This window comes from Xyrauchen texanus, chromosome 4, assembly GCF_025860055.1.
Source record: "Xyrauchen texanus isolate HMW12.3.18 chromosome 4, RBS_HiC_50CHRs, whole genome shotgun sequence".
NCBI lineage: Eukaryota > Metazoa > Chordata > Actinopteri > Cypriniformes > Catostomidae > Xyrauchen > Xyrauchen texanus.
The window spans coordinates 51,542,628-51,563,183 of NC_068279.1; the positions used below are offsets into that span (position 1 = coordinate 51,542,628).

The 20,556-nt window shown below is 43.0% G+C and overlaps 1 protein-coding gene across 2 annotated transcripts in view; it reads right to left on the minus strand.

Moving 5' to 3' along the window:
* Positions 1–20,556, minus strand: part of LOC127643015 (MAP kinase-activated protein kinase 5) — a 226,065-nt gene that overhangs the window by 68,020 nt on the left and 137,489 nt on the right. For both annotated transcript variants that reach the window (XM_052125531.1, XM_052125535.1), the window contains one exon: positions 20,423–20,538. In XM_052125531.1, the coding sequence (XP_051981491.1) occupies positions 20,423–20,538 (116 nt within the window). The remainder of the gene's footprint in view (positions 1–20,422; positions 20,539–20,556) is intronic.

The following is a 20,556-nucleotide window of genomic DNA, read 5'->3' on the forward strand; positions in this document are numbered from 1 at the left end:
GAGCTCCGCCTTCCGAGTTTCCCGAGCTTTCCAGAGCTCCGCCTTCCGAGTTTCCTGAGCTTTCCAGAGCTCCGCCTTCCGAGTTTCCGAGCTTTCCAGAGCTCCGCCTTCCGAGTTTCCCGAGCTCCACCTTCTGAGCTTTCCAGAGCTCCGCCTCCTGGGATTTCCAGAGCACCGCCTTCCGAGCTTCCTGAGCTTTCCAGAGCTCCGCCTCCCGAGCTTTCCAGGGCTCCGCCCTCCGAGCTTCCCAGAGCTCCAACTCTCAAGCCTCTCGAGCCTTCCAGGGCTCTGCCTCTCAAGCCTACCAGGGCTCCGCCCCTCAAGCCTCTCGAGCCTACCAGGGCTCTGCCCCTCAAGCCTCTCGAGCCTACCAGGGCTCCGCCCCTCAAGCCTCTCGAGCCTACCAGGGCTCCGCCCCTCAAGCCTCTCGAGCCTCCCAGGGCTCCGCCTCTCAAGTCTCTCGAGTCTTCCAAGGCTCCGTCTCTCAAGCCTCCCGAGCTTTCCAGAGCTCCGCCCTCCGAGCTTCCCAGAGCTCCACCTCTCAAGCCTCTCGAGCCTTCCAGGGCTTCGCCTCTCAAGCCTCTCGAGCCTACCTGGGCTCCGCCCCTCAAGTCTCTCGAGTCTTCCAGGGCTCCGTCTCTCAAGCCTCCCGAGCTTTCCAGAGCTCCTCCTCCCGAGCCTCCTGGGGCTCCGCCTCTCAAGCCTCTCGAGACTTCCAGAGCTCCGCCCTCCAAGCTTTCCAGGGCTCCGCCCCTCAAGCCTCTTCAGCCTTCCAGGGCTCCGCCCCTCAAGCCTCTCGAGCCTTCCAGGGCTCCGCCCCTCAAGCCTCTCGAGCCTCCTAGGGCTCTTCTCCCTGAGCCTCCTGCGGCTCCGCCTCCAGAGCCACCTGCGGCTCCGCCTCCAGAGCCTTCCTCGGCTCCGTCTCCTGAGCCTACCTCAGCTCCGTCCCCGGAACCTTCCAGGCCTCCAACCTCTAGAACTGCCTACGGCGCCACCGCCCTCGGCTCCACCTCCTGAGCCATCCTCGGCTCCACCTCCTAGGCCTTCCTCTGCTCCGTCTCCTGAGCCTTCCTCTGAGCCTCCAGAGCCTCCCTCAGCTCCGCCTCCAGAGCCTCCCTCAGCTCCGCCTCCAGAGCCTCCCTCAGCCCCGCCTCCTGAGCCTCCCTCAGCTCCGCCTCCTGAGCCCCCAGAGCCTCCCTCAGCTCCGCCTCCTGAGCCCCCAGAGCCTCCCTCAGCTCCGCCTCCTGAGATCCCAGAGCCTCCCCCAGCTCTGCTTTCCATGGGTCCGCCTCCCTTGGCTCCGCCACCTGGCCCTCCAGAACCTCCCACAGCTTCGTCTCCAGAGCCCCTCTCAGCTCCGCCTCCGGGACCTGCCCCTGTCCTGAGGTTGCCTCCCAGGCCTCCTGGACCTGTCCCTGTCCGATGGCCACCTCCCAGGTCCCCTGAACCGGCCCTTGCCTTGTGGCCAGCTCCCAGGCCATCCAAACCGGCCTCTGTCCTGTGGCCACCTCCCAGGCCCCCCGAACCGGCCCCTGCTCTGCGGCCATCTCCCAGTCCACCTAAACCCGCCCCTACCCGGTGGAAGCTTCCCAGGCCACCCGACCTGGTTCCCAGCACACACCCCCAGAGACTGCTAATCTGCCCTCTCGCCCTCCTTTGTCTTTTGGCCTGCCTGTCCGCCCCTCATTGCTCCCTGGACTGCCTGGCTGCCCCTCATCGCCCCCCGGACTGACGGTCTGCCTCTCATTGCCCCCTGGACTGCCTGTCTGCCCTTTGTGCCCCCTGTCATTTGTCAGTTGTTCTTCCTGTTTTTTTGTTTTGTTGATCGTCTGGTATCCGATCCTTGGGGGGGGCTACGTAACGGTTACCCTGTCTTGTCTCACTGTTGCCCTTTGTTTGTCATTTTGTTACTTTTGTTATTCCTTAGTTTTCACTTTTGTCACCCTTGTACCTCCATAGTCTTGTTTTCCCTTGTGTTCACTGTTCATTGTTTTCACCTGCCCTTGTTAATTTGCCTTTGGTTTCTGTTAATCACCTTGTCACCTAGTTTGTGTTCTGTTTGTTCATTGGCCCCTTTTTCCCATGTTTTTGTATTTATATCCTGGTTTTTGGTTTGGTCCTTGTCTGTCGTTGAATGCTGTTGTACGTAGTTTGTGCTCGCTCCCATGCCTGTGTTCCGTGTTCCAGTTCCTGTGTTTTCGTGTTTTGTTTTCATTTGCCCATCGTGGTAGTTTTGTTTATTCCATGCCTGTGTTCCCGTGTTCCAGTTCCTGTGTTTTCGTGTTTTGTTTTCATTTGCCCATCGTGGTAGTTTTGTTTATTCTTGCCTGTTTGTTTCCTTCAATCACATAAACCCGCATTTGGATCCTTATCCCTTGTCTGACTCTGACCTCATTCGTTACAGGATGATTGTTTTATTTATTAATACCTGAAGCCCACGCATGACATATCCTTGTTCATTGTGTGACTAGTGTGACCACCCCTTCAGCTCCCTGGGCGGTCGGGCCTTTTTTTTTACCATGACAATGACCCTAAACATTATTTCAAAGCCACTGCTGTATTCTTGTGGATAAACAACCTCAACCCTATTTGAGCACCTGTGGGGTGCAAGTCAAGCATCACTCCCCATTAAACATCAGAGTACTCTAGGAGGTGGTCATCCGCCAGGAGTGGAACAGGATAGACGTGACAATATGTCATGAACTTGTTCACTTCATGTCAAGAAGGCTCAGAGCAGTATTTAAAGGTTATGGAGGACTTTCTAAGTACTAAAATATTTATTCAAGGATGTACTAATTTTTAAAATCCTTTAAGCAAAGCTGCCTAATATAATTATTTGAAACAGAAGCTGCACTTAATTCTCAGCTTCATGCGAAACGGCAGTTCCCTTTCTATTCAGTCCACTAAAATTTTCTTTGGCGGAAAGTACTTCCTCAACAACCTAATTGAAACCCTTGTAAAATAATGCCAATCTTCTGATTGACAGTGATGTTTGAGCCCCGCCTCTTTAGGTGCGCACCAGGTGTATATAATTGGGTGCTAAAGCATCATTACTTCAGATTTTCTTCCTTCATGACTACGAACATTCAACCTCATCTAGGAAACCCTTTAATGCTTCATTGATACACAATTCAGTGGACGATTCTTCTCTGAGAGCAGCCAACCGGATGATTCGCCACCTGTGATCCTATTGCCTGCAGCGAGGTTTACTGCTCCCCTGGGTGTTCTGGCAAGTTTTCTCCATCTCCACCCATCGAGGATGCTCTCAGTAATGGTTCTTCGCTTCAGAGGCTCGCCTTTGAACTGTTGCAAGGGCAGTCGAGAAGCTTTGTCTTGAGTGGTCCCCTCCTGAAGAACCAGAGGAATATCACCTGGACTAATGGTTCTTGCAGTACGGCTGCTGTCAGCAGACCACAGCCCGGTGAAATGCTCCATTCTTCCCAGAGGACCACAAGGAGCTTACTAAAACCTGGCGTGCTCACTACTCTTCGCACACTCAGGTCGGACTGGCTGCTGCTCTAACTTCCATGGCCACAAAGAGAAAAACAGTCACAGGCAATGAGGCATTTTCTACCTAAGAGGAACATCGCTCACCTGGCCTGTTCATGCTGTACTTCCGGTCAGTAGCCAGGAAAAATAGCCCCACTCTTGCTGCCCAAGCACCGCCACACAGCCAAAAGGAAAGTCTTGAAAACTGTGGCACAAGCGAAGGCACTCGCCGTTCCAGCGCAAACCTCACACAGAGGGAAACCCCCCCGAGACTCCCTGTGTTTCTCCCCTCTTTCCCACCGCAGTTAGTCGGGAAGGGGATATTGTTTTAAATACTGCTTATATGTGTACTGCTCAAATAAAGAATCTTCTTACAAAAAAGATAAAAGTACTCGTAAAAACATGAGACGCTCAAACATTCTCAATAAAAGGGTATTTTCCTCTTCATGTTACTCACACACTATGATCAATACCCTCCCTGTGGAGAGCAGCACTCTGTCTCCTATAGTGAGCGCATCAATAAGCCTGCTGTCTCGCTGTGCGGATGTGTGACAAGCCCTCCAGGGCGTATCAAAATGGGTGTTGAAAGCAATAGAAGAGATGACTTGGTTCGTGAGCCAGCCATCTCTCTTCAACTGCGTTTTGCAATCGGTGGATCCTTTCTAGATCTGAGACACTTGAATCGTGCGGACATGAAGCGCCCATTCAAAATTCTAACTCAGAAACAGATTTTATCGCACATCCATCCACAGGGCTGATTTGCATCAGTAGACCTGAAGCACACTTAGTTTCATATACCAATTGCACTGCGTCACATGCGGTTTTTGAGATTCACATTCGAGAGTACTGCGTATCATTTTAAAGTCCTTCTTTTCGGTCTGTTTCTGGCCCCCACACATTAAAAAAATGTATCGATGCTTCTTTCTAGCCTTGAAGGCTTTACATTCCGACATTGTGAATCACCACGTTGTGATTGGTTCGGACAACACGACAGTAGTTACATACAAAAATTGCCAGGGCAGAGTCCGGTGAACGTCCGCCGTCCGCGAGGTGAGTGGGGACTAGACTCTCCGACTGCCTGTAGCAATGGAGCCGCTGCCAGGTGCGGAGGAGTGCCCTGCCATCCCCCAGAAACGCAGAGGGGACGACAGAAGACCGCCGCCCGCGAGGGGAGGAGAGAAGTGACTCCCCGACCACCTGGAGCGGTAGGGCCGCTGCCAGGGGCGGAGTCACTGCCGTGAACGTGGAGGGGCATTCTTTCCACCGGGGGTCGTGGGTCTGACTCCGGTCCACCCGGGGAGGAGCGGCTGTCGTCCGCCTGAGAGGGTGGAGGAGTGGTCGATGACCATGCAACGGTGTATCAGAGAACCGGCGAATATTTATTATTATAATTTTTTTCCATCTCTCTCTCCTCTCTCTCACTGCTGCTCCGCATTGGCCTTTTCCCTCTCGATTAAATTTTACAGTGTTTTTTTGGGGGGTACTACACTGTTACAGGAAGTACCCCCCCATTTAATTCTTTCTGTTTCCCTCCCCTTGTCCCCTCCCTCGTCCAGGTAGACGGGGATGACCTGCAGGCAGATGGGGCAAAAGGCACGCCCCTTCCCAGGTAAAGGGGGCGTACGTCATGCCGGGGGCTCCCCTGCCTGAGAGAACGAGGGAGGAATGTGGCAGGGTGGAGGGTGGGGCCGGGTCGTGATTATACACAGCCGGTCCCTTATCAGGCTAATTAAGCCTCCGAGAGGGATAACGGCCGATTGCGGGACCGGGTGTGTATAATCACGACCCGGCCCCGCCCTGCCACAGAGACATTGCGAAAGCTGGCTAATTATACTACTATCTATACTACTATTTGAGTGATTTGAGGAAAGAGTAATGCCCTCTCGTATCTCAGTTAGAAAATCTGAAGTAATGATGCTTGAGCGCCTGTTTACATCCGTCTGGTGCACACCTAAATGGGTGGTGCTCAAACATAATTGCCAAACAGAAGATTGTCGTTATTGTACAAGGGTTTCAATTACGTTGTTGGGAAAAGTCCTTTCTCGAAGGCAATGTCTCTTTCCCTTCATCTCAGGGAACCAAGGTTACATGCGTAACCAGAGACGTTTCTTGCACTGTTTTCCAGCAGTGGTTCTCACCAACTGCAGAACCTACAGAAAGAAAGAATTTTCACAGTTGTGAAAGCCCATTGGCAGTCTGAATTGAATGTTGCTGGTGATATAAAAAGACAGTATACCGCAAAAAAAGTCTTTCAAATGAGTTTGTCCTTGTGGGCAGAATACAACAATATCCAGCGCGTGAATTCCGATTCACAAACAAGTGACTCTTATGAATCGATTCTTTTTAGTGAATAAAAACAGGCAGTGTACTCAATGTAGTTGAAAATTACTTATTAACCAGTTCTTTTAATAAAGAGTTTAATCAACTGACTGACTGTCCTTATGCCAAGTTGTATTTACAGATACATATTTGCAACAAGAAGTTTTTTGTAAAATTGTTTTATAAATCAGAATATTGGCAAGTAGCATGTAAATAGTATTGAAGAGGTTTGCTCCTTATGGAAAACCACCATAGGCTGGCTGTGTCACTGAGGAGCCGTGTGAGACGGGCAACGTCTGCCGATGCAGGTTCCTATGTGGACTGGGCTGTGAGGTGGAGGGGCCGTAAGGGTCAGATAAGGTCCCTCAATGCTTGGGTCCTTTTTCAGCAAGAGTGCAGCAATATAGCAATAAAGAAATATAAAAGGGTTCGCTCGCAAAAGCTTAACCTCAACTATCTTGTAGTCTCTTTCCTCATCAGGCCAGAAATTCAGGACATGGTGTGTCTGCTAATGTCTCCTCCCCATCGAGTTGGAAATGCAGGACAAGGGTGTATCTACCCGGGGGATATATTTATCTCTTTCTGATGAGGAGATTGAAATCTGGCACCCTTCCGCTCCTGGAGTGTGATTGGCCACTGGTGTCTGATGTAGCCACGGTGTTGCACATAATAGTGTGGAAATTATTTGCATAGCATAAAGTACAGTGTTAAAACAGTGACTTTAACTCATGCATTATAGACCTCTTTCAAATTATTACAGGCATCATATGGAACAGATAGACACCAAACACAATAAGAAATGGTTAAGTCATCGTCCATGTATTCGTTTATCTGTTAATAGATGTGTCCCGTAAACTGTTGTGTTAACAGTCAGTAACCATTAACATAAACTGTGCTTTGCTTTGCATGAAAATGGAGTGGATGTGTTGCAGTTTATATAAATTTAAGGCCTCCAAACATAGATATGAATAGGTCTCTGTGTCCCTCCCCTGCTGCTGCATCTGGGAGGTCCTGCAGGAATTTATAGCAGTTCTTACTTAAACCTTAGGAATGAGTTTGGTGGGTGCAAAAGGTCCCAATGTCTGCCCTGTAAGAGGTGTCTGGTAGTTGTCTTAGCATCTTATCTGATGTTGCTGAACATTTGTTTATGTTCATTCACCAAGGATCCAATCACAGTGTGGCACATCTTACACTGGAAGTTAGAGAGGGGCCCTGCCATAAACTGGTCCCTGGAATGCTTAACTGGTGTTCACCAAACTTGTGATGGAAATCAAGTACTTTACAGACTCTGTAAGGTGTCAATTACCACAGAAGTCACAAAAAGCAGAATGAGTCCAAAGCAGACACAGAGATCTGTTCATATCTATGTTTGGAGGCCTTAAATTAATATAAACTGCAACAACTCCAGTGTTGTATTTGTTTCCAAAATGCATTTGGAAAGGAAATGTATACTGTATAGAGTCAAATTACAGCACTTTCAAAATTTGCGAATTCAAAAAACTGGTCCAGTGAGAAATCATTAGTATCTATCATATGATCACCATCTTTGGCATTTTGTTGTAACAAAAATCACAAATTATTAAGCAACTGCGTGAAAATGTGTTGCCATTATTGATATTTAAATGGTTATTACTGCTAATAATAGTATTGAGACAATCATTTAACACAGATTTTAATCAGGGTGTTAACTGTTACTCAAAATAAACACTACGTTTATTTAGTTTACTCTCTTTATTTAGTTCACAGGTAGGTTTCACTTACCCACCATCACCGTGCATCTCACTGAACTATCTGCGGCATGACGTGCAGTATCCAATAGTGAATAAGCACCGTATTCAATAGTGTATAAGCACCCTGCGCCGAGGTGAACAGAGTAGAGGAGAAATAACATGTTAACAATCTCCCTATACTTTAAACAAAACAAAAAATGTTATATATTAAAAAACTTATATAACAAAGCTCACAGTTACAACAACAAAACAGTTGTAGCATATCCAAATGTAGCCACCCCTTTCACAGTTCTTAACTGAGTGCTTTCAATAACACCACTGCCCTTCACTGAGTGCTTTCAATAGTACCAGAGCAGATGCTCCCTTTTTGGTAAGACAGTCAGCGAGTTGAGTTTTTGTGTCCGACCAGAGTACCTTCTTTATCCTTTTACTCTGTATGAGCTCCTTTATGCTGCTTATTTCCAGTCTAAATCGTTTCTCAGTGACCTGTTTTGTTGACTTAAGGGCATCAAACAGAGAGTGATTGTCCGTCACACGGATCAAGGGAGGAGCATTCAGCTCAGCATTTCCAGTTGTGAGCTCTGAAAAGAGGGTAGCCAGAAAAACAGCATTGTCTATTCCATCTGACAGGGCCAGAGTTTCCCCTGCCAGAGTACTCCTCACCACACGTCGAATTTTCTTAGATTGCCAACAGAGGAGAAAACTTCCCGCCTTCTCCCATGAGACCAATCAATGTTCCCCCTTGTGTACCTCCATCAGGGAGATTTCCAAGGGAAGCGTCACTGAAAACAATGAAGTTCAGAGCGTCATTGTTTCCCAAATGCTGAAACTTGAGTCACGTTTTCAGATTTAAGCTTTCTAATACTTTATTTGTCTCGTGAATAGACTGGACTGTAGCATCTTTTATATTTGACGCTAAGCTGCTTGCATCACACATAATGTCTGGTCTGGTTTGTTTTGCAACCCACAGTATCTGTCCTATTTTTGACCTAAGCTGCTCTTTTTCCATCTCATTAAGAGAGGCATCTCTCTGCACTGCACGTGCTACTTGCAGGCGAATAGGCTGTAGGTTTTCAATATAACTGTGCTGATGTAACAAAGTTAATGGTAACAAAGTCCATTCCCACATAGCAGAAATTTTCATGTTCCTCACGTCAACATGAAACGCAGACTTTAGTATGGGAATCACATCTGTTGAAAAGTTTTGTGAGCCTGTCCAAAGAAAATCATCAACATGACATGCAAGTACTCCAATACATTTACATTTATGCATTTGGCAGACGCTTTTATCCAAAGCGACTTACAGTGCACTTATTACAGGGACAATCCCCCCGGAGCAACCTGGAGTTAAGTGCCTTGCTCAAGGGCACAATGGTGGTGGCCGTGGGGTTTGAACCAGTGACCTTCTGATTAACAGCCCTGTGCTTTAGCCACTACGCCACCACACACCAGTAACCTTACACCATTCATCCAATCAATAAAATACTGCTGGATCTACTTGAGACAATCTTCCACCTGTACTCAGCCTGATTTCTTTCACCTTGTTATACCAATACAATGAAGCATCTGCAAGGCCATAAACACACTTGTTTAGTTTCCATAGAATATTTTCCTTTCCAGCTTCAGGAGGGGGCCGGATATAGATTTCTCTGGACAACTGAAAACCCTGTAAGAAAGCAGATTTGATGTTCATAGAATGGACAAGCCACTTACTTTGACAGATTACTGCTAATAATAGTCTCAGAGAGTCAGAAGCACAGGTTGGGGAATCTTTCTGCAGCTCGTGAATATTAAGCTCTTCAAAACCTCTAGAAACGAGTCGTGCATTGGGCATGATACCAATAGGAGTTTCTTTGAGACTACAGACCCATCTGGTAGAGACACATTTTTGACCTGCATCATCAACTTCATCAAAAACATTGTTTTTGTACCAATTCATAATTTCATCCTGTTTGGCTGCATCAAATGAAATGTCTTTTGTTATGAATGCATCACTCTCCCTATCAGTTGATTCAATGTTAAGATTATAAACACATGACATATCCACAGACTCCTTTTGACCATCACTGCCATAAGGTTCAATATGTTGCAGATTAAACCAGTTTTTGTGTTTCCCAGAGGCTTTGCCTGCTCTGCCTAAAACCTTGGCTCTCTGTAGACCACCACCATCCTGTTTCATGAATGTTATGGTCTGTCCTGGTTTTAACTTCACATCAATAGAAGATACAGGGTTACCACAAACGTTGTGATCTGTTTCAGTTTGTGTTATACTTGGATGAACCTCTTTTCCTGTATTCACTTCTCTGTCGCTGATGTTTTCCTGTTTGCTGTCTGTGTTTTCTTCATTATCTGAGCTTTCTGCTACATTGTTTAAGCTGCTTTTTTCACTAGCCGTCTCGCTGTTGTCTTGTACAGTTTGCTTATCCTGAAATTCCTGATCCTGTGTGTTTGTATGACAGAGCCTGGATTGACGTACTCTAACAAGAGTCCCCCCATGTCTTACAAATACAACAGCTCCATCTTGACCAATAACAACCCCTGGTCCCTTCCACTCAAGACAGTCTGCTCTTTTGTAATATACCTTGTCTCCTGTCACATACATGTCATCTGTGGGCCTGAGCTGCTTACGTAGTGCCCTTCTTATCCGCTCAGAAGACTCTGCTTCAGTAAATGCTTTCCTAGAAGCATGTAAAGCTGAAATGTGATCTCTTACTCTAGCACTCATAGTGGTACCTTCTAGAGCGGGTAGTTTATCAACTAATACAGAAGGAAGGTTATGATTCTGTCCAACACTAATTTATATGGTCTGTAGCCATGAACATTCAACATACTGTTCTTAGCCATGAGGGCCCAGTCAAGGTCAGTGTGCCAGTCACATCCATTTTCTCGTTTGACCTTCTGAATTATCTCAGTGAGCATTTGATTATGTCTCTCGAGTAGTCCGTCACCCCAGGGACTGTATCCTGCTGTTGTTTTTGTCTCAATGTTAAAGTTTTCAGCCATGTCTCTGATCTCTTTGTTGTTGAATTCTCCACCATTGTCACAGTACAGCCTCTGGGGGCGCCATGGACACTTATCCAAGTGTGAATGAAGGAATTGACAATTTCAAATGACTTCTTTGTTTTCACAATGTTTCCAGCACTAAAACGTGTGAAGTGATCGATGATGTGGAGATACCATACACCTGGCTCCAACTTGTGCAGATCCACCGCCACTGTCTCGTTATATTCCGAAGCTAAGGGCAATCTCACAGCAGGCTTTGGTTTTGTCTTTTTATACTTCTGGCATATTTCAGTGTCATATACTATTTGTTGTAAGATAGTATAGCATTCTTTGTCGTTATTTCCTGAACTGTGAATGAGCCTCTGTAGCCTGTCTGCCGACGAGTGACCAAATTGTTTATGGAGCTTCAGAAGGACTTTACGTTTTTCATCTGGAGACTTTTAGAACTTCCTCTTCAGTTTGGCTTTTTTTTGTTTCTTTGTCTCTGATATCGACACAGTAATGTCCAGAACTAGTAAATTCAAGAGGAATGGATTGTTTGAACATCACTGCACTGTCCTTCTCCATGTCCAAAATAGTCCCTGCCTTCTTCAGGGACATTTTACTCAGAAGTGGAATGTCAACCTTAACAACTTCAGTTTCAATTTGGCATTTTGTCAGTCCTATTTTAGCTGGTAGTTTCACAATTCTTGTGGAATATACCATATTCCCATCTCCGAATCGAAATGGTCTGCAACTGGGAATTTCTGATTGCATCAGCTGGTTCACTTGATTTTTGTGAGACCATCAATATAGCTTTCCAGCCATTGCTCCCCACACACAGTACGGGTACAAGCAGTGTCAATAATGGCTGATCCCAGCGATTCAGTCATAAATATCTCTGCGTCTGACATGGCGACCTTTGTAAACAATGTAATATTACATTCCTCTACATTTGCATCTTCAGTTATTCTTTCTTGTTCGGTTTTCTTGTGGGGACAGTCTTTCACCCAATGAAATGTACACTGGCAAATAACACATCTGGATCTCTTACCGAACTTATCAAGTGGATTAGTCCCTGGTAATGGCTGCTTTAGTTGTCCAGTTTGGAAAGTTGCGCTCTGTTTTCCTCTTACTTGTGTTCTTTGTTCTGTGAAAAACGCCACATCCTGGTTTACTTGTATTCCGCTCAACGAGCCTGTCATTTTCCCTCCGAAAATCCTTTTTAGAGCAGACTTCATGGAGGGAAACTTCAACTCGGTGCAGGCCGTCAATGCTAGCTGTCTGTTTTTTTCGTCGAGACAGGCCGTGTCTAATAGTTTAAAAGCCAGCACAGCATCAGGAAGCGTCATATTATACTTTTTCACGCGGTTGTATCGGTGTTCGAAATCAATAATATAGTCCTCCATGGAAACTGATCTATTCTTCGTTAATGCCATCAAAATAGGAATAAGCTTCATATGTAGTAGTAGTCCTTTATTGTCACATAGTAAACCAGTGAAATTGGCCATCGACCTGTCCATACAAACATACATATGACAAGGGGATAGACAGGACAGGAAGACAGGGAATTAGAAGAAATACAGCATGACATGAGGAGAGGAGAGGAGAAAAAAAAGGCAGCCCCCAGACTATGCTCCTTAAGAAGTACAGTGTGGGAACAGGGAAAAAAACACCTCAGCAACATTAGCACATAATCAGTACACTCTACAACATGAACAAGACTTGCAACAGGGGAGGGGATTGGGGGTGGAGGTGGCCCAGCACAGGCAAGCAGCCATCCGGACCTGCAGCCATGTTCGCCGCTGGTCACAGACCCGCCTGTCAGACTGGGGGTACAAAGCGCGAAGGCGAGGGATAGGGTATCGGGCGGATGATTGCATATCTGTATATATGTGTAAGAGTTCATGTGTGTGTAGGCCTGGAGAGTCGCTATGCCAGCATCTAATCTAGGTGCCTCAGTCCACAGGGTTGTCATAGCGATACACAGCAAGTTGCCATGGAGACAACCTTGATCAGGTCCCAGACATAGTCAACAATCACCAGGTGTCTGGGGAGTCGGGGAAGGAACGCGAGAGTGGCTCACTGCAGTGCTCTTCCGGGGGAGTTGTTGTTCCAACAGCGGCCTTGGCCAAGGCCAGTGCTGGTTGAGGGTGGCCGAAACAGATAAGATTGGGATTGTTTGGTCTTAAGGAGAGTAGCCGCATTCTAATTTACACGGCTATTCTCCTGGTCCATTTTGGTCTCTGAAACGATCCATTTGCCTTTGCAAAGCTGTGAGCTTCTCCATGATGTTATCCGTATTTTGGTTCATAGACCCAGTCTGAGTGCAGACAGCTCTGCCCACTGTTTCAATCATGACGGGCAGCCTTGTGAGGCTTTGGACAGCTGTCACCGTCTTCTTAACTCCTCGATAAACCAGGGCAATGCCTAATCCAATCAGCAGAAGACCTGTTATCATGGTACCGAATAGGTAGATATCTTCAACGTCCTCCACGGAAAGAGCCGCCAGACACACGACCCGCCACCTCTCCCACGCGTCCATCGTGTAGCCAGCTGCGAACGTTCCGTCAGGGCAGACAGGTTCCCCCTAACCCAAGCTTCTCGTCGAGAAGATGGTGTCAATTGCGTTGAGAGACCAGTTGATCAAATCCATGATGACTTAGTTTGAAGAGCAGTGCTGAGAGAGTCTCTCAAGTACAAGACAGTAGACTAGATATGACGAGAGGAGCAAAGCAGGGAAGATAAGGGTAGGGAGAGGGTGAGAAAATGCGACCGCCTTCGTTGAGAGCCAAGAGAGAAGCGATCCTTTTCCTCTTTGAGGAACACACCGTCCAGCTTTGTCATCAACGTTTCCATGCCGTTATCACCGTCCAAATTCTCCGCAGGTATTTCCATCGCCGTTTCACGGGCTCTTCCCTCAAGCCCCAAGGCGACAGCAAGGGCTTGCTTCTTTTTGGCGAGGTCGGTAACCCGCGTCCAGATATTAACTTCATTTTTCCAACACTCGTATGGCCAGGCTTCATCAAACTTCGGCGGAACTTTATAACTGGCTGCCATATTTGAACCGTCCTCTGCTACCAATGTTACTCAAAATAAACACTACGTTTATTTAGTTTACTCTCTTTATTTAGTTCACAGGTAGGTTTCACTTAACCACCATCACCGTTCATCTCATGAACTACCTGCAGCACGACGTGCAGTATCCAATAGTGAATAAGCACCCTGCGCCGAGGTGAACAGAGTAGAGGAGAAATAACATGTTAACATTAACAAAATACTTTTTCAGCTTGGTCAGTTCCAGAAATATTTTTCCCACAGACTTTAAAAAAAAAAAAAAACTTAATTAAAAGAGTTGTAAGACATGAACCAAACCAACCGGCATCAAGACAAATGATGAACAACATTATACACTTGATTTGAAGCAAAAAATTATTTCAAAATCAGATGAAAAGACAAAGGTACAACACTGTGTACTTACCATCTTCCACAAGGGTACGAACTACAATCCCATGAAGCATTGCGAATTATGTAATTGGATAAAAAACAATGTACATTTTTAAATAATTGTTTTTAGGTTGTTGTTAAGTACAGAAACAATATGTTCCAATATATACAAATAAATAAGTAGTTTGAGGGTTAAGGAAGGCTGACTCTATTGTGTCATTCAATGTGTGTCATGGAAGTGAGCGGTCTCATCCGGGGGTCCTGCTTGACCGTGGTTCTTTGATTGGTGGTTCTTTCACTGCTGGACCATGGAAAGTGTAGTTGTTTATCAGGAATTCCACTATTAAATGCGACTTAAGAAATGAAGTTGATATAACTCAGACTGATGGCTTCAACAGGAGCATATACCATTGATAAACAACCTCAGAGCCCACATTAGGTCTGCCTTTAAAAGATTGAAGATTTATTTATTAAAATCAATTTGTCTGCGCAAAAATTTAAGGTGATTTTTACTTCCGGAACCAGACAGTTGCACGCTATTGTGCTTGGAAAAGCAACTGATGAGAGATTGAGAGCAATTGGAGGGATGAGCATGCATGTTGGAATGTGAAACTTTCGCTTAAACTGTATCTATAATTCCACACACTGTTTGTCGCAACTCACATTTCACGTATAGTCAGCTTTGTGTTTGCATGTTTATTTGTTGTTTAATTTGTTTTACATCCACTTGTGGCATCTTCTCTGTCTCTTAACTGTACAGTGAGTCAGAGTTACAACCATTATAACTCTTGAAAATAGTGTCTGCAATAGAATCTAGATTGGTCGCCAATTGATCAGTGCATCCCTAATAAAATAACAAAAAATAAAGCTATAAAACAGAACATTGGTCCATAAATTTTGTGCAGCCATCACTACAAAGATCGCAGATAACTGTCCAGCAAATTAATTGAAAAAGTTTTACAACAGATGAAAAACTATAACTGAATATTGAGAAAACATTTTACAAAAGATGAAAAATGTAACTAAAATTAGATCATGTTAAAAAAATTCAAGAAGCAAAATAAAAGGGGTTCTTTGTGTAAGAGTGCATAAGCACGTGTCAAAAGATATTGTGCCCCATTCTCAGACACCCCCATTATGGCATGTTCTTATTAAATAACTTGATCTAAAGAGGGGGCACACTAACAAAACAAATGTTAAATCGTTAAATAAATGACACCATAACTTGGCACCTACACTTTCATTTAGGATGAATATAGGAATAGATTAATTGTTTGTTATTTCATGTCACTTATTCTTTGATGCCAATCTTTTAGCATTTTAGAATAATGCAAATATTTAAGAAAGAATTGAATCCATTGTGTGGAAAAGGTACAAACTATACCAACCTTCCTGCACTATTTTTTTCCACCACATAAACTGTAGGAGCATTTTGAGATCAGCACATATTTCCTGATTCAATGAAATTGAAACTCGGAAGACAGAAAGCAGCAGAAGTGGGAGGAGGTGACAGGGAGGTAAGTATAGTACAGGTTGCTGCCCAAAATAAATGGTATCTGCTAGGACAGACACAATTCACTTTCAGTGTGTGCCAAATACAGCATCTGTGCTGGGTGGCTGCAAGTATCTGTCTCAGATTCATTAATATCTGCAGGATGCTTAATAAAAAATGTCATCCATCCACTGAAAAATGCATAAAAGACCAATAAGAATTTAAGATTAAGAATTGATATTGGATTATTCGAATGAAGATCTAAAGTCTTTACCAGCCAAACAACAAAGGACACTTCATCTACCTGCACTTAATCATTAAACTTACAGTTTAATCAATACCCTTTAGCTTTAAACATTGCCTACCAAAAAAGTTGCATCACTTAATTTACTCGATATCTCATCATCTTGTGACTTGTATAATTCATAATAACATAGCTAACTAATATTGGCATTATGATCATGCTGCTGTGACGTGCACAGATTTGCCCCTTCCCCTTTTGTTCATAAATCTAAAGGTGCCATTTTGTTTGTCCAGAAAGTGGAGAATATTTTACAATTAAATAAAATAGTTAAATCTCTCAATGATCTCAAAACAACAGTAATAAATTATTATGAGATTTCTTTGTAAATCACGGATGTATTAAAGAAGATTATGTGCAGGTGTCTTTAAAAGCATGCACTACAGCAGATCGTGGGTGGATTCTAATCGTAAGTTAAGAGCTCATGATGTAGGTATTCTGAAAGAAACATAGCATTACTGTATGAATGTACCCTTTGATAACAGTCTTGTGGAAAGGCTCTTCGAGAAAAGATAAATTTTCACACTTTAATTTTGAACGTGCTTTCGAGTGACTTCGATATTTCTGACATCACACACTTAGACAGTGTAGACAAACGTATTAATTATAATGGCAGTGGTCGCATTGCTTTCGGTGACAGAAATTCAGTTAGTCTTTCTTAGAATACTGTCATAAACTGAAGGAGATGTCTGATTCAGCCAAAGCCAGTATTTTTCTTGTTTAAACTAATAAGCAATTAGACTAATCACTTTCAGAAAAAATACCATAGTATTACCATTTTTGGACACGTACAGACATTTACATACATTTTACAATTAAATTTTAACAACTCCACAGATATATTATTAGCAAACTATAGTTTTAGCAAATCCTTTAGGACACCTTCTTTGTGCAAGACACAAGTAATTTTTCTAACAATTGTTTACAGACAGTTTGTTTAACTTTAAAATGACTATATCACCATTCCTGTGGGTAAAAGGTTTGCATACACAAAGTTAACTGTGCATTTAAGCAGCTAAAATGATGTTAAGCCACACTGACCATTAGTCCATTAGATTCTGATATGAGGTGTACTGAATTGGAGGTATACCTGTGGAGGTATTTTAAGGCCTACCTTCAAACTCAGTGCCTCTTTGTTTGACATCATGGAAAAATCAAAAGAAATCAGCCAAGACCTCAGAAAAAAAATTGCAAACCTCCACAAGTCTGGTTCATCCTTGGGAGCAATTTCCAAATGCCTGAAGGTACCACATTAATCTGTACAAACAATAGTATGCAAGTATTAATACCATGGGACCATGCAGTCATCATACTGCTCAGGAAGGAGAGGCATTCTGTCTTTTAGAAATGAACGTTGTTTGGTGCGAAAAGTTCAAATCAATCCCAGAACAACAGCAAAGGACCTTGTAAAGATGCTGGAGGAAACCGGTAGACAAGTATCTGTAGCCACTGTAAAACGAGTCCTATATTGACATAACCTGAAAGCCTGCTCAGCAAGGAAGAAACCACTGCTCCAAAACCGCCATAAAAAAGCCAGACTAACGTTTGCAAGTGCATATGGGGACTAAGACCTTACTTTCTGGAGAAATGTCCTCTGGTCTAATAAAACAAAAATTGAACTGTTTGGCCATAATGTTTAGAGGAAAAAGGGTGAGGCTTGCAAGCCAAAGAACATCAACCCAACAGTGAAGCATGGGGGTGGCAGCATCATGTTGTGGGGTGCTTTGCTGCAGGAGGGACTGGTGCACTTCACAAAATAGATGGCATCATGAGGAAGGAAAATTATGTGGATATATAGAAGCAACATATCAAGACATCAGTCAGGAAGTTAAACTTTGATCGCAAATGGGTCTTCCAAATGGACAATGGCCCCAATAATACCTCCAAAGATGTGACAAAATAGCTTAAGGGCAACAAAGTCAAGGTACTGGAGTGACCATCACAAAGCCCTGACCTCAATCCGATAGAAAATTTGTAAAAACTGAAAAAGCACGTGTGAGCAAGGAGGCCTAGAAACCTGACTCAGTTACACCAGTGCTGTCTGGAGGAATGGGCGAAACTTCCAGCAACTTATTGTGAAAAGCTTATGGAATGCTACCCAAAACGTTTGAACCATGTTAAACAATTTAAAGGCAATGATACCAAATAATAACAAAGTGTATGTAAACTTCTGACCCACTGGGAAAGTCATGAAAGAAATAAAAGCTGAAACAGATCATTCTCTCTACTATTATTCTGACATTTCACATTCTTAAAATAAAGTAGTGATCCTAACTGACCTAAGAGAGAGAATGTTTTCTACAATTAAATGTCAGAAATTGTTAAAACTGAGTTTAAATATATTTGGCTAAGGTGTATGTCTGACTTCACCTGTAGTCTACCATGATAACCATTCAAAACCACAGAAGCCTACTATCTTGAAACCATCATAGTACCATGGTTCAGCCATATTATTTCTGAAAGGTCCTATACATTTATAAATATTAAATGACAGAATACAGAAAATAACATTATAGGAATATTAAAAGAAATGAAGAGAAAGTAATATATGATGATGATGAGGTATGTGGAAGCAGATGACAGGATAAAGCAAGGAAGCAGAGATGAGAGAAAGTGAAAAGAGTGATGAGAAAGAAAAACAGAGAAAAAAAAAGCACTGTGCAGTTAACAAGGTAATACCATGTTACTGAATTGTAATTACATTCATTGATGATACTGTCATGGTATTCCAAAGTAGGCCTAATTAAAAAAAAATACCATGATTTTCTATGGCACATGTATGAAACATGGGGTTATCACAGACCATGTCTGAAAATAAACAAGTGTAATCCCATGGTGCTTTTTGTAAAAAATATAACGGAATAGTCTATTATAAAGGAAAAAAGGGAAATTATGTACAGTATATAATACAAGAAAAATACTTAACATATTTATTTGAATCTTGAGTATTTAAGTATATATAATTAGTACTCATAATTTTTTTTTTTAAATCTGTGCCATTTTTCATCCTTCCGCCCCAGTCCTTGCTAAGATCTGTGCACGTCACTGTAATGCTGTAAACACAGAGAGGAACTGGCTCCACCAGCAGAGCCTGGTTTCTCCCAAGGTTTTTCCACTGCTCAACTAAACTTTGACACAAATTAACATCACTCAACTAAACATCTTATGGAATTTTTGTTCCTTGCCACAGTCGCCTTTGGCTTCAAGACAAAAATATATAACGATTTTTCAGTAAAGCTGTTCACTAGGGACTTAACGATATTTAAAGGCACGTTCACACCAAATCCAAGCCAATTTTGCGAGAAAAACTTCCAACGAAAGGTCTATTTACACAGTCTGTAAATTTTTTTAACAAAAAATATTTAACCCCTTCACAGTAGGTGGCGCTGTTGGTGTTCTACAAACATTTATACCAGTCTCCCACCCGGACCCTTCAGCATTGTGCTGTCAATGCTAGAGATGAATAAATATTGAACAGTGTTAAAGCATTCAATTACTTAATTTGGCATAACTGTTTCATTAGGTTCTTTCCTTGGTTTTGATGCATTGTGAGTACATATCAGTAATCTGTTTTTAGGTGAGTGAGATGAGTAAAGAGCGCCATTGCATAAATGATAATAAAAAATAAATAAAAATCTGACCAATCAATGTAAAAAAATAAATAAAATCCCTTTGGAAGGTTCACGGATGATTTGTCAGACCTGGTGTGAATAGCATCATGGGAATCCATTGTTGATGTGCTTGATGTGAATAGGCCTTAAAGGAACATTCCGGAATCAATACAAGTTAAGTTCAATCGACAGCATTTGTGGCATAATATTGACTGCTTCCAAAATGATTTTGACTCATCCCTCCTTTTCTTGAAAAAAAAAAATACAAATCTTGATTCCAGTGAGGCACTTACAATGTAAGTGAATGGGGCCAATTTTTTTTATGTTAAAATACTCACTCTTTCAAAAGTATAGACACAAGATATAAAGGGATATACTTGTAAACATGATTTTAGTGTGATAAAATCTCTTAACCTTTTCTGCGTAAAGTTATAGCCAATTTTACAACTTTGTTACCATGATGATGTAATGTAAACAAACCCTACTGTAAAAATGAAAATAATAGTTTTTACAGAATAATTAATGAAATTATAATATAAAATTTTATAATATAAAATGTCTTTTATAAAATTATAAGCTTCACATTTGTTTAAACTCTCCAAAAATTGGCCACATTCCCTTCCATTGCAAGTGCCTCACTGAAACCACGATTTTGTTTTTTGTTTTTTTTTTAAAGAAAAGGAGGGACGAGTCAAAATGAATTTTTGTGGTAATCAACATTATGCCACAAATACGGTCATTTGAGCTTTAACTTGTATTGAACCCGGAACGTTAATTTAAGACCATACAGATATTACTGCATGATTTGCTGGAAATCAGCTTTGAAATGATGTGTATTGTGAATTGCAATCGAAAAAATAAAAAGAAAAAAGACTTAAATATCACGATTAATCAGAAATGTCTGTATTTTTACCCAGCCCTACATCACAATGAGAGAATGCCCAGAATACCTCAGAAGTCCAGGCAGCTCACTAACGTTTGAAACATGAGCCATTATGTATAAGATGGATAGAAGCAAAAGTGAGTGTGAATGCAGTATGTGCAAACATACCAGCTTGTGGCAAGATACACTGTGCTATTACATCCCTTAGTTTTTCCAGACCCACGTTGATGTCCTCTGCCTCATTCTCTGGATCATTGATGAAAAGTTCATCACTGGGTTTGGTGCTGCATGGGACAAAAATG